The sequence below is a fragment of the Cynara cardunculus genome (assembly GCF_001531365.2).
Source record: "Cynara cardunculus var. scolymus isolate 2C chromosome LG 5, CcrdV1, whole genome shotgun sequence".
Lineage (NCBI taxonomy): Eukaryota > Viridiplantae > Streptophyta > Magnoliopsida > Asterales > Asteraceae > Cynara > Cynara cardunculus.
The window spans coordinates 11,542,799-11,563,534 of NC_037532.1; the positions used below are offsets into that span (position 1 = coordinate 11,542,799).

At 32.2% G+C, this 20,736-nt stretch overlaps 1 protein-coding gene and 1 pseudogene across 3 annotated transcripts; one reads left to right on the top strand and one right to left on the bottom strand.

Annotated features, from left to right (window-relative positions):
• Positions 1-273: 273 nt before the first annotated feature.
• LOC112512818 lies at positions 274-8,454 on the top strand (annotated as a pseudogene).
• Positions 8,455-13,903: 5,449 nt separating this feature from the next.
• On the bottom strand, positions 13,904-19,037 carry LOC112513242 (ubiquinone biosynthesis protein COQ4 homolog, mitochondrial-like). Of its 3 annotated transcripts, none has more exons than XM_025119450.1 (4): positions 18,929-19,037; positions 18,552-18,624; positions 16,140-16,334; positions 13,904-14,582 (listed from the first exon to the last, which is right to left on the bottom strand). In XM_025119450.1, exons 3-4 carry the CDS (start codon positions 16,320-16,322, stop codon positions 14,094-14,096), a joined length of 672 nt encoding a protein of 223 aa, XP_024975218.1. In that variant the 5' UTR covers positions 16,323-16,334; positions 18,552-18,624; positions 18,929-19,037; the 3' UTR covers positions 13,904-14,093. The 3 variants fall into 3 exon arrangements, with proteins under 3 accessions (XP_024975218.1, XP_024975219.1, XP_024975220.1); XM_025119451.1 differs by lacking the exon at positions 18,929-19,037 and adding an exon at positions 18,693-18,905; XM_025119452.1 differs by lacking the exons at positions 18,552-18,624; positions 18,929-19,037 and adding an exon at positions 17,731-17,938.
• Positions 19,038-20,736: the final 1,699 nt, after the last annotated feature.

Below are 20,736 nucleotides of genomic sequence, written 5' to 3' on the forward strand. Positions count from 1 at the left end.
CATCTATGATTAGTAATCAAAAATATGATAAAGTTATGTGACTAATTACAACAAAGATTTTTGGTTGATTATAATTATATCAAACTTGCATTCCAAGTTATCTAAGAATCACATTTCTGTGCAAGAAAGCAGTTTGCAAAAAATCAGAAAGCAGGTTTAGGTTCGAAGTAGAAATCAGAATCGAAGCAGTAACAGTCTTCATGGAGAAATCAGAAATCGAGCAGGAAGCAGTGTTCATGGAGAAATTAGAATCAAAGCAGTAACAGTTCATTCATGGAGAAATCAAAGATCGAAGCAGAAAGCAATATTCATGGAGAAATCAGAATCGAAGCAGTAATAGTTCATTCATGTAGAAATCAGAAATCGAAGCAGAAAGCAGTAATAGTCCATTCAGGTTTGAGAAATAGACCTGCAGTGTTCGATCAAGAAGATGAAAGCAGCGTTCGTTTGATAGGAAGCGATTGGTAGAACAATAGATGATAATGAAGCGGCTAGGGTTATTAAAAGTCTAATGAAGGTATTTTTGTCATTTACACAATTTTGAATGAAATGGATTTCAATTTCATCAGTTTTAAGAAGAAATGGTGAAAATCCTCAAATGAGGGAATCTTTGGAATTCAATTCCATTCCATGGGAATGGGCGTTGGAATGAAATTTGGTCAATTAAAATTGACCATTGAAATCATCAGGGAATCTTTTGGAATTCAATTCAATTCCATGGGAATGGGCGTTGGAATGAAATTTGGTCAATTAAAATTGACCATTGAAATCATCAGGGAATCTTTTGGAATTCAATTCAATTCCATGGGAATGGGCGTTGGAATGGAATTTGGTCAACAAAATTGACCATTCCAATTTCATCAAATTCCGACGGATTATGACAAACCAAACGGCCCCTAAGTAATCTTCGCATGTTCTGAAAGGTTTCGAGACTCAAGGTTTGGTCATAATGTCAGTGACTTGCTCGTGAGCAGGATTTTTTTTGGTATTGGTATCACAAAATAATTTTCGAAATAAATAAAACTTAAAAAGTTAATTACAAAATTATACTGACTACGTTTTTGTTATATTTTAGGTCATTTTAAATATAAATTAAATATTTAAATTATTAAAAAAAATGCACTAATATTTTTTTAAGTATCTCTTACATCTCTAAAACTGATTGATTGTTGATTCATTTCTGCTAAAATTTTCAGTGGTGATTTTATATGATCGGATCAGAATGCAACACATTAACCTCAAATATAAACAAATAAACTCTAAAGTTTAAAGAGTTTACATGAAGTATAAACAAACTAACTTACAGATTTGATCCTAAATTAACGAAGTCGAAAAATTAACCCCGAATTAACTTTAAACAAATAACCCTAAAGTTCACACTAAAATTTTATTAGAAAGTTAGTTCAACAAGAATCAATGGAAAACATCGAGTCAAATGTGTATTTAATAGAGATTAAATATTGCATTTATCATACACACATGCAATTAATGTTAAAAATATGTTATTTTTTATTTGTATTAACGTTAAAAATACAATTAATTTTAAAAATACTCGATATTTAGCTCGTTCCAGAGATATTGACGAGACATTTCTAACGGTGTAATTTTAAAAGAAAAACATACTTTTTAATATATTTTAGCTAATAATTAATTAAATAAAACTTAAAGTCTTTGAAAGGTTAAAAGCGTAACTATTTCCAACCAGCGTCTACAAGTTGATTTATTTCTTAATTTTTCATTTAAACTCCCAAAGGTTTTAACGTTTATGGTTTCACACCAAAAAGCTTATAATTTCACATTTACATATCTTTTTTTTTTATTAACCTGGATATACAACCAACTATGTGAGCCGACTAATCCCAATGCGACCAACTGCTTTGCAGATAGTCCGGAATCACCGCATTTGAACCTCCGTGGCCACTAGAGGATTTTTATTCCTCCTTGGATTTGAACCTGAGATCTCCTGGTAATCTTGACATTTGGAGCCAAACTCAAACATATCTTAAAAAATTTACACTTAGGCTCTACATTTTTATGGTTTCATAGGCAACCGTACTCCTTACGTTAGGTCCGCCTCTGATCATGAGTTCCACAATGCATAAACTCAATCTCGTCGTCTTTAACTAATTCTTGCATAAAAAGTGGAACCTCACAATCATATGTTTTGTTCTTCCATGAAACACGAGATTTTATGACAACTTAATTGAAGGACTATTATCACAAAGAATTGTTGTATTCTCATATTACGACCGGTTAAAGCTCTCCAAAATTCTTCTTATTCAAATGCTTTGACAAGCACAAGCTAAGGCGGCCACATACTACGCTTCCATATTTGACAAAGTGACTACCGATTGCATTTTAGAGCTCCATTTCACAGCTGTTGTTGTCAGTATTCCACTACCTTAAAAATTAAATGTAAAAATAGACCTTGATGCAAGTATACATTTTAATCTACTGTCGTACTGTAACAAGTAATAATGGTACATGTACAGAATATCGTTCCCACAGAGATGAATTGTAAATTCTCTTAAAAAGATCCAGTCTTTAAAAATTGATTTCAAATAGCGAATTCGAATAAATCTTTTGTTTGATTGGTTAATTATCAACTCCAAAAAATTAGTTGTAAAAAGAAGCAAATTATGTAAAGGTCTGTTAGGACTGACACAAATGATTCATTGGAAAGAAATTATAACATTTTTCGGAGAGTCAATAGTATTGTTAAATTAGTACAGTTGTCCAGTCCTAGATATCCAACTATTAGGACAGACGACCTCCCAAGAGTACATACAGGTCGGAGCACTATCGATATGATATCATTTATGTTAAACGTCGTAAATCCTAGTACAACACTATGTTACCATCCTACACCGCACAAAGTATAGCACTTGTCAGGCACTAAAGTTATTTTTAGCCTTCTTATATTATCTCGAGTTATTGTATTTATCTTAACTATGAAGTTAATGCATTTTCATATATAAAATTAGTTGTCAATTAATTTAATATAATATTCAATGAAATATTTTTAACCCAAAATAAATAGTTAGATAAAAATGCTATATTAGATCACATCGGTCTCGATCCTAATGTTCCATTACACCCCAAATTACGACGATTAACTCATCATTGATTGGTTTCTTTTTGCAGGAGATATAAATACAAAAAAGTAAATAACGGAGATGGAAGAATAAATAAAGTAAATTTCCGCAAGTATTTAATTAAAGAAAGAGATTTGTTGCGCAAGTTATGAGTTTTTTGAAATAAATACTGAAGTTAAATAATATCGGAATGCAAATGATGGAAAGTAAATTGCTTAAAGTAAAGGACAATAAAATAAATGACAAAAAGTGAAGTATGCGAAAAGTAAAATTAAAACGGTAAATTAAAACAAGTAAATAATAAAATAAATGACTAGAATGGTAACTCAGGCGTAAAGTTTTATAACATTTCGTAAATACTTACATGCTAAAAATAAACGTTTCGGTCTTTGAGATAATAACCCATGGACTACAGTGGATTTTTGATCCTTCGCATTGTATTTGGAATAAAGTTTACGATAATTACCAACTTTTCGGACCGGTCCATAAAAGTTAGAAGGATAAAGCATAAAAGACAAAATGTACTTGGAACTAGAAAGAGGTAGGCGTGAGTTTCTCTAAAGTGTTTTAAGTTACAAATTAGAAATTTTAACTAATTTGTTCACCTTTTTAACAAAAATTGCTTAAGCTCCTTTATATAGCCATAGTGATGGCCAAATCGGCCTGGCTTAGCTCGGAACCGCTGGAGGACAGGAAACGGGACCAGTTGGGGTTTTTGGCAGTTTCGTGGGATCGAGACCGGTTATGTTATGGACCGGTCTGAAAATTCAAATATTTTATAAATAAATGTATTTTAAAATAATTTTATAATGTATTTTTTTAAGACAATGTAATTTTAATTATATTAAAACACATTTTTAAAGTGTATTTGAGTGACCTAATTACAAATTTTATAATGTATTTAAAATATATATTATTAAAAAAAATTATTTTTTAATGCCAGGACTGGATGGGACTGGGACCGGCGGCCCTTAACCGGTTATGAAGAACCTTTACCGGTCTTACCATTTTCGACCAGGACCGATTACGCTAGGACCGGTTATGAGAAAGTTTGGGACCGATTAGAACCGATCCGGCCCAACCCGATACCGATTTTTTGCCATCACTAAATAGCGACCAAAGTTTGACAAAAGGGCCCCAAAAAGTGTAGCCCATATACCTTAAATCTTCTCCAAAAATTTTGGCTCAAACGCAAAGCCCAAAAGTATCCAAGGTCCATTGTCTGGGTCTGGTCATGCAGCATCGTGTAAGACTGTCCATGTGGGGTTCTGTAGGAATTCAAATGATTGATCAGAAAATGAGATTTTTGGTCACTTTATCATACAAAATAAATAGAATTTATACATTACACACAAAACTCCATAAACACAAAATTAAGAAAGAAAAGAATATAAAGACTCAAATGGAGAAGTGAAAAGTCCTAAAATATTGTAAAATTAATGCAAATAAGGTTAATAAATCAACATTTATCACCCGCCTTACTCATTATAAACACATAACCAGAAGTATTTATGCTACCATCCATATCTCCATCAAAATCACTATCGATGTAGGCCTTCATAACATCACATTCATCTAGTTTGCACAACAGGCCCACTATCAATTTACCTTTGATGACTCTTAAGCATTTAGGCTTTGTCTTCATGCCCCTTTTGGATGTAGCCCTTTAGTTGTTCAACATAGTCGATTTCTTTTAATACACCGTGCAGAAACGCGCTCTTGATATCAAGTTGGAATGCAATCCATCTTCTCTAGGCTGCTAAAGACAACATCATTCTAATGGTATCCAACCTGCTAAAGACAACGTCATTCTGAAGGGTCTGTAGTGTGAGTTTTGTCTTCATGAAGTATAACAATCTCTGAAGAAATTACAATACATGTTCAACAATCACTGAACAGAGTCAGTAATGATCGCTGAAACTGAATAACAGAAATAGTATATACTTCGATAGGTAAAAGGATTTATCATCAAATCAATGAGAGTCTTTAAGTTGGAATATTAACATGTATTACACATTCAAAAGTTTGTCATGTGTGGCTACTGAAGGACTTGTTAAGCCACTCTTGATATAGATTTGGGAGCACTGTTCTCTATCACCAATTTGAATAACCTTTTGCTACATGTTTGATTGACAAGAGTCCACTCGCTCATTTGTCTCTTTAATCTTTGCCTATAGTTTTATTTGTATGATTTGATTAGCTATCACTTCATCAAATAGCTAATCAGACGCGATCCTTTTCTCGTATGCCCTGAAAATGGAATTTCGGTACAACTCCGCTTGTTGCAAAGCCTTTATTTCTCATCCAAACATTCCAGATGTCCTTATTTCCTCGCCTATTCTTGCCTCTGACCTCGCACCGATCGCTATCCACGATCCCTTCGGTGTGTTTTCTCGGGCAAGGTTACATGAAAATATAACTTTACTTGGCTCACTACTAGAATACTAGGTATCATTGACGGCTATTTTCGACGGCAAAAATCGTCTGTAATTACCTAAGGTAAAACGACAATTTTCCGACCGCACCATTAATTTTTTAGTTTTTATTTATTTTTAATCAGTCTTGAAAACCGTCAGAACAAATTATCAATTATCAAAGGATTTCCAACGGTTTCTTTAATTTTTATTTATTTTAATAAGTCGTCGGAAAGCCATAGTAAAATTTTATCAATTACCGACGGTTCTTTTTAATTTTTATTTTTATGTTTAATAATTCGTAGGAATTTTTTTTTCATTTATTTATGGTTTTCCGATAGTTCCTTTTAATTTTTATTTATTTTCAATAAGTCGTCGGAAAATGTCGGAAAATTTTATCAGTTACCGACAGTTTTCCGATGGTTCCTTTTAAATTTTTTTAATTTTTGTTTTTATTTTAATAGGTCGTTGGAAAACCGTCGATATATCAATTTTCGACGATTTTACAACGATTCTTTCAAATTTTTTAATTTTTATTTATTTTTAATAACTCGTCGGAAATCCGTCAAAAATTTTTATCAATTACTGACAGTTTTCTGACGGTTTCTTTTACTTTTTATTATTTAAATAAGTCGTCTGAAAACCGTGTTCCTTTTAATTTCCATTACTTGTAAAATCTCATCGGTTAACATTCGAATCATTTCTTCAATTACCGACGATTTTCCAATGGTTCTTTTTAATTGAAATGACACTTTCCTCCATTTTGTCCTAAATGGGTTCAATTTGTTTAAAATAAGTCATGTGATTTGTTAGTGGGACATTATGAGTCTTAGCAGACTGAAATGGGTCAAACGGATCATATTGTTATAAATGGCCATATAATGTGTTAGTGGATTATCATGAACCTTACTAGTTCGTAGTGGGTCATACGGGTCATAGTAATGTTAAATTTGTCATACCGTTCTAAACGAGTCATAATCAGTATTAATGTGCCGTGATGGTTCATGTTGTGCCTAATATGGATCGTAGTGGGTTATAGGTTAAAGAGGTCATATTTGTTCTAAATGGGTCATATGATGTGTTAGTTGGTCATCATGAGTCTTACTAGTTCGTAGTGGGTCATACGGGTCTTACTGGTGCTAAATGTGTCATAACAAGCATTTTAAACGAGTTATAATATGTATTAGTAAGACGTAGTGGTTTATGATGTGTCTAATATGGGTCGTAGTAGGTTATAATAAGTTAAACGAGTCATGTTTTCTCCAAATTTGTTATCTTTGATATTAATTATTTAATTACTCTATTATTTGTAAGATTTGTGAAAAATTCTACCTTAAGATTTTATCTCACATGATTTTTCGATTTAAATATAGTATTAAATAATACTGATTAACATATATTTATTTTACAATGTGAAACTCTTTTACATGCATTTTTTCTGTTTTACAAACATATTAAAAAGTTTCACATTGTGAATCAAGTACATGTGAAACAAACAAATATATGTTAACCACTACATTAAAAATTATAAGACATTGAGGTTAATTAGTATGTCATAGATTAGTTACACAACACATGTTTCAACGGGGTCATGGATTTATGGCTACCTTTAACTTTGAAACTTGAAAGCTAGTGTTTTTGTCTCATTTTTAATGCCACATAAACCAAAACGAACCTAGTAGATCTTATGCAGAAGTAGGGTTTGGGAGTAGGCAGTACACAAACCTTGTTTCTACCCCAAAAGGCAGAGATGTTGTTTCTGTGAAGACCCCCGAGTCGCAAGATATTTTTCCTCTTAATGGATGTAAGATACTCCCTCCACCCTAAAATAGATGTCCACAATGAAAAAAAGGCAATTATAGAAATGTGATTGATTATTGCACTTTTTAATCAACTAAATGACAGTTTTATCTTAATAATAGACGAAGTAAGAGCATCTACAACATATTCTCCAAAATGGAGAAAATATATATTTTGGGGATTTTAGGCATGCTTTTTGCTCCAACAGATTCTTCAAAACTATTCTCTAGAATGAAGAAAGCAAGAAGAGAGTGTAAAAATCTTCAAATTTAGAGAACATCCCGAAAATGGTTACAATGAAAGAGAAACATTATTTAATATATTTCCATCGATACGAAACTTTGGAAAACAAATATTTAGAAAGAGAAATAATATTTTATTAGAGGAAAGGAATATTTTAATAATATAATCAATGTTGTAATGTCCAAAATGGAGCATCTGTTGGAGTTGAATGTATTTTTGTTTTAGAGATTTTGGAGTTTCATTCTCCATTTTGCAGAATCTGTTGAAGATGCTCTAATAAATTTATCCATTTCATAGTTAGGGGTAGAATTGTCAAGTAGGCACTTATTTTTGGGACGAACTAAAATAAAAATTTGAAAACTTGTTTTGGAACATAAGAACTAATTGGGATCTTGACATTGACATAACAAGTCTTTCTATTTCAAGAAATACTTTTGGACCGCCCTCGTGTCATCTCTAAAAACGTAGGACATGCGTGGGACCTACTAGAAAACACATTTGGTGTTGTGTATACAAAGTTCATGGGATCTAGAAACTTCTCCCCGGATGATCGGCCGCCAGTGAGGTTCATGGAAACCGAAGAGCTCGCATACGTAGCTATGCGTGCACGTAAAGTGCATGATTTATGGCACACCCTCTTTGGCCTTCCAACCAATTTGATTGGCGAATCGACCTTAAAAGTCATAGAGTTCGAGCAAATGTTGCTTCCAATGTGGTTCTTGTCTGTGATTGGAGGAACGACAAGCAACAATCGTTGTTTTACCAGCATTACTTTCCTTGGGCAATTCAGGCAGGTATGAAATCCACCGATCTTATGTGTGTTTATTATGAGAAGCATTTTCATGAAGATTTATAGGACGTAAAGACGGAGATGGGGTATTATACCCATTCCTTCCATTTGACGGTAGTTTGATTCGGTTTTCACGTTGCTCGATAAGAGATTCGGGAGAGTTGGTAAATTCCAGATGTTATTTCGAGTGAAATATACCGAGTTATTCTGGTCGGGTTGACAAATAAGAGCTCTTGTTTAGTTTGTAAAGACTGTAGTTGGGCACAACATATAAAGTTTGTAGTTGAATTATGAATTAGATCAACATGTTCAAAAGATAAGTGTTATTTATTGGAATTTTGAAACTCTTTTTTCAATTAAATATAAATAGCTTTTTTCCTTTACGAGTACATTCAAATACAACAATCTTTTTTGAATTTATGAATTATTGATCTAGAAAAAATGAATTGCGATCAAGCCTTGAAACGACGACGTACCAGCCAGATGACTTGATGGGCGGTGCACGTTTCAAACGCCAAATGTCAGTTTCTTTTTGACTTTTTTCGTTTTGGCGTTACGCTTTGGTTACATATTTATACAAATTTAAATAAGTTGATCAAGTTGTTTTTGGAAATAAAGTTGGTCATGTTATCAAAATATTTTTAAAAATTAATAACTGGATATATTTTTTTTAGGGTTAAATGCATTAAATAGCAATCTACTTTCATAAAATTTCTTATTATATCATTCTACTTTTGTTTTTCTTTATTACAGTAATGTACTTTCAAATTATTTTTTATTAAGACATTGTACTTTAAAAAATCTACCCATAATAGCAATGCGTAATCTTTTACCTTTTAAACCGGTTAACCATTTGACTTTATTGCTTGTGTGGCTTTAATGAGGTGATGTGGATAACACATCATTTTGATGACTTAACTAAAATTAAAATAAAAATCTATTTCAAATTATTTTTATTGATTTTCATTTTTTATTGCTATGATCTTAAAAATATTTAATTTTTTTTTACTTTTTATTATTAAGTTGCATTCAAATTAAATATTCTTAGAGTAAAATATTTATTAAATAAATATGAAACATTATTTTCGAGATATATTTTGTTTGTAAAAAATGTAACTTTTCATATTTTATGTTGTTCAAATAAATACATATCTTTTAAAGTTCTCTTTAATATATTAACGAAATAAATTGTTATCTACAATTTTTTAATATTGTTATATTAATAAATATTTCAAAAAAATATAATTAATTTAATATATTTATACGTCAAGTAAAAAGTTTTTGAACAAATATAATATATTCTTTAAAAGATAATAATTTTTTGGTAAAAAAAGAACAATTCTTATTTTCTCTTTTTCAAAAAACACATATGTTTTTAAAAGTATTAGCGAGATAAGTTGTGTTCTACTAGTATTATTGATATTGGTATATTAATGAATAATTTAAAAAAAATTAAATTCATTTAATACATTTATTAAATAACATGTAAAATATCTAAATATTAAAATTAAAATACAGTGTTTAATAAGAACTAGTAGATGATATAATAAAATAATTTTGAAAGTACAATGATGTAGTAAGAAAGTCACATCATTATAATACATGTAGACAGCCTACGTGGACAATGAGGTGGCATGGAAACCTAGTATAATGGGTAAATTTAAATCAAAAGGTTACCCAATGCTATAATGRGTAAATTTTTCAAAGTACAATGTCTTAATAAAAAATAGTTTGAAAGTACATTGCTGTAATAAGAAAAACTGAAAGTACAATGCTATAATAAAAAAAATTATGAAAGTAGATTGTTATTTTGTGCATTTTGCCCATTTTTTTATTATCTTGGATATCCAACCCATTATGCAAGTCGACTAATTCCAGGACGATCACATGTTTTACGGATAGTCGAGAGTCACCGCATTTGAACCTCCGTGGTCACAAGAGGATTTTTTCCATTGACGGACCCATAAATTTTTCCAAATTGTGCGACTATTTGACTATAAAAAAAAATCAAACGGTGGCATTGTTTGACCATAAGAAACAAATATAAAGATTTTTTTTCTCCAAATGGTGACAACATTTGACTAAGAAAATAATATTAACAGGATTCGAACTTGGGTCTAGGGTGGAATAAAAGTCTTGCAAACCAACTCTAACAAATAAAATTTGTTCTCATTGTTGTTTCAAAATACAAATGGTGACACATAATAAATTAATACGGTTGCACCTTTCACAAACCTAATTTTTGTTACCCTTCAATGGAGAAATAATAAGGTGGCACGTGCCATATTCTTCGTTTTAGAACCGCATTTTCATTGTCAATCAGGAACAATCAAGAATACGTCATGTGTCCATATTCTTCATGTAACCAATTTTCTTTTAGTAGACTAGAAATTCATGGATTTAATAAAAAAAAATGGATGCACTTTCAAGACACTTTTAACACTTTTTTTCACTGTCAAGATGATAGAACGGATGCACATTCGCCCCCTTTGTGCTTCTTAAATCTGCCTTTTGTGAACCAATAAATCACATACAAAGGTTGAATCTGAAGGTAAGATATGAAGGAATTTGTAAATTGAATTTCATTTCAATCTCATGTTTGATTTGAAGTACTTAGGGTCCGTTTAGTTTGCATGATTGTTTTTGAAGTATTTGGATTTTATATAGGGATTTGGATTTGGATTTGAAGGGATTTGAAATCATTGGTGTGTTTGGTATGTAGGATTTGGAATTGAATTGAATTCCATTATTTATAAATAATTTATAAAAAATAATTATAAATAATTAATTACATTTTTATTAATCGATTATTACAAAACAAATGTTTTCTACAATCCCATGAAATCCGGTGAAATCTCCAACACTCACTATCAAAATCCTATGTTTATAGGATTTCAATTAAATCATAAGATTTCAAATCTAGACAATCCAACAAACCAAACATGAGATTGGAATATATTTGAAATCCAAATCCTCCTAAATTCATTTCATTCCTGCAAAACAAACAGTATTTTATAGGATTTTGAAATCTCATGGGATTGGTATTTCATAGGATTTGTATGTAATAATGGTTTAAAATATATTAAAAACATTTGTTTTGTAATAATCAATTAATAAGAAGATGCTTCAATTATTTTTGTCATTATTTATAAAAAAATATTTTTTTATAAATAATGTAATTTAATTATATTCCAAATCTTACAAACCACGCAGAACTCCTCGTAAAGGAAAAAAGCTATTTATATTTAATTGAAAAAAAGTTTCAAAATTCCAATAAATAACAATTATCTTGTGAACATGTTGATCTAATTCATAATTCAACTACAAACTGCCCCGCTACAGTCTTTACAAACATAACAAGAGCTCTTATTTGCCAACTCGACCAAACTAACTCGGTATATCTCAATAAAATTAACATTAGGGATTTACCAACCCTCCCGAATCTCCTATCGARCATCGTGAAAACCGAATCAAACTACCGTTAAACGGAAGGAGCAGGTAAAATACCCCATCTCCGTCTTACGTCCTCTAAATCTTCATGAAAATGCTTCTCGTAATAAACACACATAAGATCGGTCGATTTCATACCTGCCCGAATTGCCCAGGGAAAGTAATGTTGGTAAAACAGTGATCGTTGCTTGTCGTTGAACCTTGTCGTTCCTCCGATCACAGACAAGAAGCACATTGGAAGCAACATTTGCTCGAACTCTATGACTTTTAAGGCCGATTCGCCAATCAAATTGGTTGGAAGGCCAAAGAGGGTGTGCCAGAAATCGTGCACTTTATGTGCACGCATAGCTGGTAGGTTATTTCGCAAACCTTTAGACTTATAAAAGGAACCACAAAGCAAGTATACAATATGGCTCAATATCGTTTTTCAAGTAATAAAGTGGTAGAATACCGGTTTATTGTCCACAGAGATTGTAACAAAAGTCTAATAAGAATCCAATGAAAGAGATGAGGGAGATCAAAGAAAGGCTGGAGGAGAGCATCAACAAGAAGATGAAAAGGTTGAAGAAGAGGTTGAAGAGTTTGAAAGCAGACAACAAAAGGCTGGTGGAAGAGAATTTGTTGTTGAAGGAAGAAGTCAGGGTGCAGGAGATAGCAACTCAGGCTTCAAAGCCTACTTCTTTGGAGTAGACAAGTTCAATCACATTACTTTAGTCTCCAATTTTATTTTTCCTTTTAAGTCTAGGATAATTCTCTAGTTTTAGATTTAGTTTCTTTACAAGATCGCATGTTCATTGAATGTCACCTTTGATTTCATAGCCTGAATAATTCTGAGGTTATTGGCCATTCACCTAGTAATTATGTTGTTGCTAGAATTAGCACAATTCTTTTTGGGACATAACTTGACTCACACACTAATAAACAAAGAGGTAGGATATAGGCCCTCATTCACAATCTCACAAATAATCCTCATGTACCCTCTATGCACTATACACCCCATATAGCCAATGAGGGCATTGTCAATCATACTATCTAAAGGGCCTTTTACCAAACTCTTACTGATTAAGCGCTTACCTAGTGACTAGTGCCACTTACCTTTTCTTTGAAGTATATAATATTTATATATGGCCAATGCAACAATTAAACTCACGCACCTTCCTCACTTTTGATGAGGTTTGAACCCTTGACCTCCTAGGAGGCCAAAGGCTCGGATACCGAGCGGCCAAAGGCCCTTTGGTGATTTTCACTTACCTTACTGGTAAGCATGACAAGGACTGAGAATCTTACTAAGGTCACGTCTGGTTTGTGGTATTGGATTGGATTTGGAGGAATTTGTAAATTGAATTTCATTTCAATCTCATGTTTGGTTTGAAGTACTTAGGGTCCGTTTAGTTTGCAGGATTGTTTTTGAATGATTTGGATTTCATGGAGGGATTTGGATTGGCATATATTTGAAGTCATTAGTGTGTTTGGTATGTAAGATTTGGAATAGAATTGAATTCCATTATTTATAAATAATTAATTCCTTTTTTATTAGTTGATTATTACAAAACAAATGTTTTTAAAAAAATTTAAAACCTTATTTCATACAATCCTATAAATTCCGGTGAAATCCCAAACACTCCCTAAGGATTTCAAAATTCTATGTTTGTAGAATTTTAATTAAATCTTAAGATTTCAAATCCAGACAATCCCACAAACCAAATATGGGATTAAAATGGATTTGATATCTAAATCCCCTAAATCCATTCAATTCCTGTAAAACAAACCGGATCTTATAGGATTTTGAAATCCCATGCGGTTGGTATTTCACGAGATTTCATAGGATTTATATGTAATAATGGTTTAAAATATATTAAAAACACTCGTTTTGTAATAATCAATTAATAAGAAGATGATTTAATTATTTTTATCATTATTATAAAAAATATATTTTTTTATAAATAATGTAATTTAATTCTATTTCAAATCTTACAAACCAAACATAACTCCCCATAATAGTTAGTTTTTTTTTTCCTTCTGTGTATCTTGAAAGAAAAAAAGCTATTTATATTTAATTGAAAAAATAGATTTAAAATTCCAATAAATAACAATTATCTTGTGAACATGTTGATCTAATTCATAATTCAACTACAAACTTTATATGTTGTGCCCAGCTACAGTCTTTACAAACATAATAAGAGCTCTTATTTGCCAACTCGACCAAACTAACTCGGTATATCTCAATCGAAATAACATCAGGGATTTACCAACCCTCCCGAATCTCCTATCGAACATCGTGAAAACCGAATCAAACTACCGTTAAATGGAAGGAGCGGGTAAAATACCCCATCTCCGTCTTACATCCTCTAAATCTTCATGAAAATGCTTCTCGTAATAAACACACATAAGATCGGTCGATTTCATACCTGCCCGAATTGCCCAGGGAAAGTAATGCCGGTAAAACAGCGATCGTTGCTTGTCGTTGAACCTTGYCGTTCCTCCGATCACAGACAAGAAGCACATTGGAAGCAACATTTGCTCGAACTCTATGACTTTTAAGGCCGATTCGCCAATCAAATTGGTTGGAAGGCCAAAGAGGGTGTGCCAKAAATCRTGCACTTYACGTGCACGCATAGCTACGTATGCGAGCTCTTCGGTTTCCATGAACCTCACTGGCGGCCGATCATCTGGGGAGAAGTTTCTAGATCCCATGAACTTTGCATACGCAGCACCAAATGTGTTTTCTGGAAGGTCCCACGCGTGTCCTACGTTTTTAGAGATGACACGAGGCCGGTCCAAAAGTATTTCCTGAAATAGAAAGACTTGTTATGTCAATGTCAGATACCAATTAGTTCTTCTGTCCTAAAATAAGTGCCTACATTTTTATTTCAGTTTGTCCAAAAATAAGTGTCCACATTTTTATTTTAGTTTGCCCCAAAATAAATGTCTACTTGACAATTCTACCCCTAACTATGAAATGGATAAATTCATTAGAGCATCTCCAACAAATTCTCCAAAATCGAGAATGAAACTCCAAAATTTCAAAACAAAAATACTTTCATCTCCAACAGATTCTCCATTTTGGACATTACAACATTGATTATATTTATTAAAATATTCCTTTCCTCTAATAAAATATTATCTCATTCTAAATATTTATTTCGAAGTTTCCTATCGGTGGAAGTATATTAAATAGTGTTTCTCTTTCATTGTAATCATTTTCGGGGTGTTCTCTAAACTTGAAGATTTTTACGCTTTCTTCCTACTTTCTCCATTCTGGAGAAAGGTTTTGAAGAATCTGTTGGAGCAAAAAGCATGCCAAAAATCCCCAAAATCCATATTTTCTCCATTTTGAAGAATATGTTAGAAATGCTCTTACTTCATCTATTATTAAGGTAAAACTGCCATTTAGTTGATTAAAAAGTGCAATAATCACAAATTTCTATAATTGCCTTTTTCATTGTGGACATCTATTTTGGGGTGGAGAGAGTATCTTACAACCATTAAGAGGAAAGACATCTCGAGACTCGGGGGTCTTCACGAACACAACATCTCTGCCTTTTGCAATAGAAAAAAGGTTTGCATACATCCTACTCCCAAACCCTACTTCTACATGGGATTTACTAGGTCCATTTTGGTTTCTGTGGCATTAAAAATGAAAGACAAAAACACTAGCTTTCAAGTATCAAAGTCAAAGGTAGCCATAAATCCATGACCCATTGAAACATGTGTTATGTAACTAATCTATGACATACCAATTAACCTCAATGTCTTAAATCTTAACAAAACCTCATGCAAGTATGTATGAAAGGTAATGCAAGAGCGGACCCACTATGGTGCATACGGTGGCACGGGCCATGGCTTTGTTCCTCAGTCATAGTGTAAAAAAAATTAGGGTTTTGAAAGGTGTCACTGTATTATTTCGTTGGGTGCAACCATATACTCCTTGAAACTACAATAATAACAAAGTTCAATTTGGTAGAGTTGGTTTGCACATTCTTTTCGCCCCTTCCAAGGCACGGATTCGAATCCCAGTTGTATCATTTTGTTAGTTTTTACCTTTTAATTTCAGAATTATTATGTTTCTGAAAAAATTTGGTATAAAAGACTCGAACACAAGACTTCACATACAAAAACCAAGAAACTAACCAACAGACCAATGATGATTTTGTAAAGAAAATATCCTTGGCTTCGTTTTTTATAGTCAAACCACTGAAATTTTCTAGGTTCGCCTATGAGGTAATGATGTTTAGTAAGCTATTGGTGTTACCTACTTCATGAATTGAAACAAGGATATGGTAATAGATACTATCATAAACGGCAAAAACAATAAGCATCTACATAAAAGGTCAGTAGAAATCATACTCTGCCTTCAGGGTTCCTTTTCATCCTTTCAAGTACCCTCTCAAAAGCAGGCTTCCCAGTTGTTTCCCCCAAAGCGGCTATCAGATCCGCTCTTCTTGGGTCCACTAATGCACCAACTGCAGACCCAAGAGCAACCGCAGCCTGCTGCCAACCCCTAAGACGGACTCGAGCTCCTTCTACCATGGTGGATGTATGCTGAAAATATAGCTTTGATCATTTCAAAAGCATAATACAATTGACGATGAAAAACGCTTCAACAATTACTCACTAGTCACTACCATGAATTTCATGTTAGTGGACGTTTATCAACCGCTTACTGGGTGCAACTTGTCTTAATGGGTGAGCATATGGTATGGACCAAGAATCTTACCTGGTAAGTAGGAGGCGTAGCAAATACCAACAATCTTATCCGATAAGTGAGGGAGAAGACTTGGGTCTGTTTCTTAGCAGCTTATTGATCAGCTTAATGAGAGTCACAACTTATTCGGTTAGTTATATGACTGTTTGGTAGTGGCTTCATGATATAAAAATGTGGCTTATTGAGTAAGCTTCTAGGGGGAGATTCATGGAGATTTATGCAAAAATATCAAATACACTTTCTTTGATATTTTTTTTTAAAAATAAATTTTTTTAGTTACAAATAACAATAAAATTAACATTTAATGAGGAAAAAAATGTTTACCATGTATTGAATCATATATAAACATAAAACGTGAAAAAAAATCCAACCAACCATAAACCAAACCGTTCATACAAGTTGACACATCAAATACGCATATATAAATATTGTTACCAACAAGCGTTTACACATAGCATCAAAGCAATAGGTAACACAAAAATATTGTCCAAGCAATATGTAACAAAAATATTGTCGAAGCAATATAGACCGATCATTGATCCAACATAACAAAAAAATATTGTATTTACCACCAATTGATCATTGGTCTAACGTAACCAAAAGATATTGTTTGATCATTGGTCCAACATGAAACGGACCCAATTTTCACGTCTTTCCTCCTTCAAGCAAAAAAATAGTAGCATTATATATACACAAAACAGTAGCATTTTCTGTTTTTTTATGCTTCTGCACAAAATCGATTATAATGCCAATCCAAGCCAAGTTTAACGGCATGAAAAACAATAAGCATATATATAGCACGTTCAAAACAACTGGAGTTATGCACATGTTCAAAGGTAAATTTACAAGAAACCATTATAAGGATGTCAAAAGTTCTGTTAGAAGCATATACACAAAACAGTAGCATTATATATACAAAACAGTAGCAAACAAACCATTATATATACCAAAAAGTAGCAAACAGACCATTATATATACACAAACCAGACATAGGAAGCATATGGTGTAGAAAATCTATTTGTGATGGAAGCATTTTCTGTTTTTTTATGCAAAAAATCGATGGAAGCAGATGTGTGCAGAAAATCGATGGAAGCAGATAATGTTCAACAGATGGAAGCAGAAAATCGATCGAGTGTAGATAACGATAGCAGTGTTCAACAGATGGAAGCATAAAATCGATCAAGAAGAAATTTTCGAAGCAAATGTGAAAGCAGAGAGAAGCAGTGTTCAAACCTGAAATCGATCGAGAAGAAGATGTGGAAGCAGTGTTCAATCGAGATGAAAATGTGGAAGCAGTTTGATCCAGAAGAGATGGAAGTAGTGTTCAATCGGAAATGGGAGAAAGAATGTGGAGCAGCTAGGGTTAAAACATTGTAACTTGTAAGGAGGGTATTTTTTTCATTTACATAATTTGGGATGAAATGGATTTTAATTCCATCACTTCCCCTAAAAAATGGTTAAATCCTTCAAATGGTAGATTTTAATTCCATCAATTCCATTCCAAGGGTAACCAAACTTTGGAATGGAATTTGATCAACAGAATTGCCCATTCCAATTCCATCGGATTCGGGTGGAATCCGACGAACCAAATGCCTCCTAAGTGAAGTTTAAAGAGAATAAAATACAATAAATAAAATTTAAAGAATGAATAAAATGTAAAGAAAGAGACGTATTTTATGTTTTAGATGATATTTAGGTTTTATCTTGAGTTATATTGTTAAAATATAGGTTTGTTCCACCTTGTTCAGCCGATGGGGATGGAACATGCAGAGTAAAGTGGAACATTGATCCTTGTTTTGTTCTATCATGTCCAGAATACCAAACACATCCTTAAATCATGTATACAATACCAATATCCATCTAAAATCCAATAACTTTCTATGACGTTTTGGGTCTTACACAGTGATGACCATATTTAATCTCAACAAAAATGCTTTTACTTCTGAAAAATCCACATCATTTCTAACAACTGGGATATGATGATCGTAAGTAAACTATCATCTTGCATTATTTAATCATCTTCACAAACTACAAAGATGGAGTAAAATACTTACATTACGGAAACGAGCCACCTTCTAATACATAATTCATCCTTGGTGCCCTAAATTTTCTTATAAACCGAACACACTGCATCAAACACAAGTGATTAGTACAACCACCTAATTTAAGCTTCAAAATAAATACATTGTGTGTACCCAGAAATCGAGTTCCATGGCTGAGTAAATCTGTCCAGGAGGCGTTCCAACAATAGTCCAGTCCAAGACCATGGAAATCGAGTCTGGAAGAAACTGAGAAATTCAAATCGAAAACCATGGTTGAAGAAATCTGTTCAGGAGGCGTTCCAACAATGGTCGAGTCGAGAACCATGGAAATCGAGTCTGGAAGAAGCTGAGAAAATTGAAATCGAATACTATGGTTAAAGAAATCGTACCTGGAGAAATCGAGTTCGAAGGTGTGGAGGCGATGAAGGATCGAAGTCGCGTTTGATTTGGATGGAGCCGATGAGATTTTAGTTTAGGTTTAGGCATGAGACGTAGGGTGCTCAAAAACCCGCCAACCATCTATCCGATCAACCCAATCCATTATGAAATAATTTAATTCGAAACAATCTGATGTCTAATCGAGTTATAAAATTGTTAAATCATAGGTATTAGATTGATATTGAGTTATTATTATTTGAACCCAATCCAACCCAATGAACCCGACGAACCCGATATCCTTTTATTTCTTAGATTTAATATGATTGTTGAATTTTTATTAATATATACATTAGACAATTACACTATCATGTATGCTTTTCATATACACATATTTCCAATCTATTCATATCTTTATATAACTCATTCAGTAACTGTGAACATATATATATAAATTGAGAAAATTAACTGAATATGATATACGTAATAAATATGAATAAGTTGTATCAAATGGTTGATGATGAAAAAGAAATTATGAGTAGAGAAATAACATATTAAAAGTTAGAAGAATATTTTAATATACCAAAGTATCAACCCGACCAACCCGACTAACCCGACCAACCCGTACGGGTTGGGTTGGGTTGGATTGCATTTTGGTTTGGGTTGGATTAAGATTTTTCCAAACCGCAAACATTGGGTTAGGTTGTTCAAATGTCCTCAACCCGATCAACCCAACCCATAAACACCCCTAATGAGATGTATAAAAAGGATACTAGTATTTTGGTGGGGGGAAAAATCTAAGTTTTGTCTAATAAAATTAGGTTTGTTCCATTTAGGGGCGTTTGAGATTGCTTCTAAAAATAACTTATTGACGTATTTTGATGTTGCATCGGTAATAAGCATTTTTGAATTTGGATAAACAACTTATACCGGTGTCAAACCCGTAATAAAGAGTTTTTGAAAAAGTTAAATCATTCTAACTTATAATAAGTTGATAATCACTTTTATAGAAAAAAAACATAAATCGTTTCAAATAGCAATCCTTAGTTTAAGAGTTGTTTGGTGGTTGCTGAATAATTAAATTGTCAAAATAATTAAGAGACTCTTATGATATAGTGCAAAATTAAATATAATTATTTGGTAATCGTTTACAATGAAATTAAAACGTTGAATGGTTAAAGGGATGCCCATGATGCAAAATAATTTAGAGAATTTTAGAACCATTAAAAGGTAGATTTTTTTTTTGTCAAATAAGATTAATCTCTTAACGATTTAGAGGCTGTCTTTTAATAGAACTGTTAAGAGGTAAACAAACAACCTCTAATCTTATTTTTGTTTTATAGCATACCAAACGTAAGACTATTTTTTTTATCTTATCTTGCTTTACATGGTCTGAATTTTGTCCTATAACATATAAAATATGAATTATTGTTCCACATTTGACATGAATTTTATGTGGAATAGACATATTTCATCCCACCACGTGGAATAAATTGGAACAAGTCTATATTTTACCACTATTCCGTAATAATGAAAACATAGTTTTCTTGTAACATATCAATGTCTCCCATTTTATATTTTATCTATTTTCAAATTTTATTTATTGTATTTCGATCTATTTAAACTTTCATTTTATTGTTCTCAAGATATTATTTTTGTATGTTTTATATATTTTGGTTAATTTATGTAGTTTATTAAATATTAATAATATAAAAAATGTATAAAATAAAAATTAGAAATTACATGAACTTTTTATTTTAGTGTAATTGTCTTGACAAAAACTAATAATTATATATTTTGTTATAAAGGTATTTATTATTAT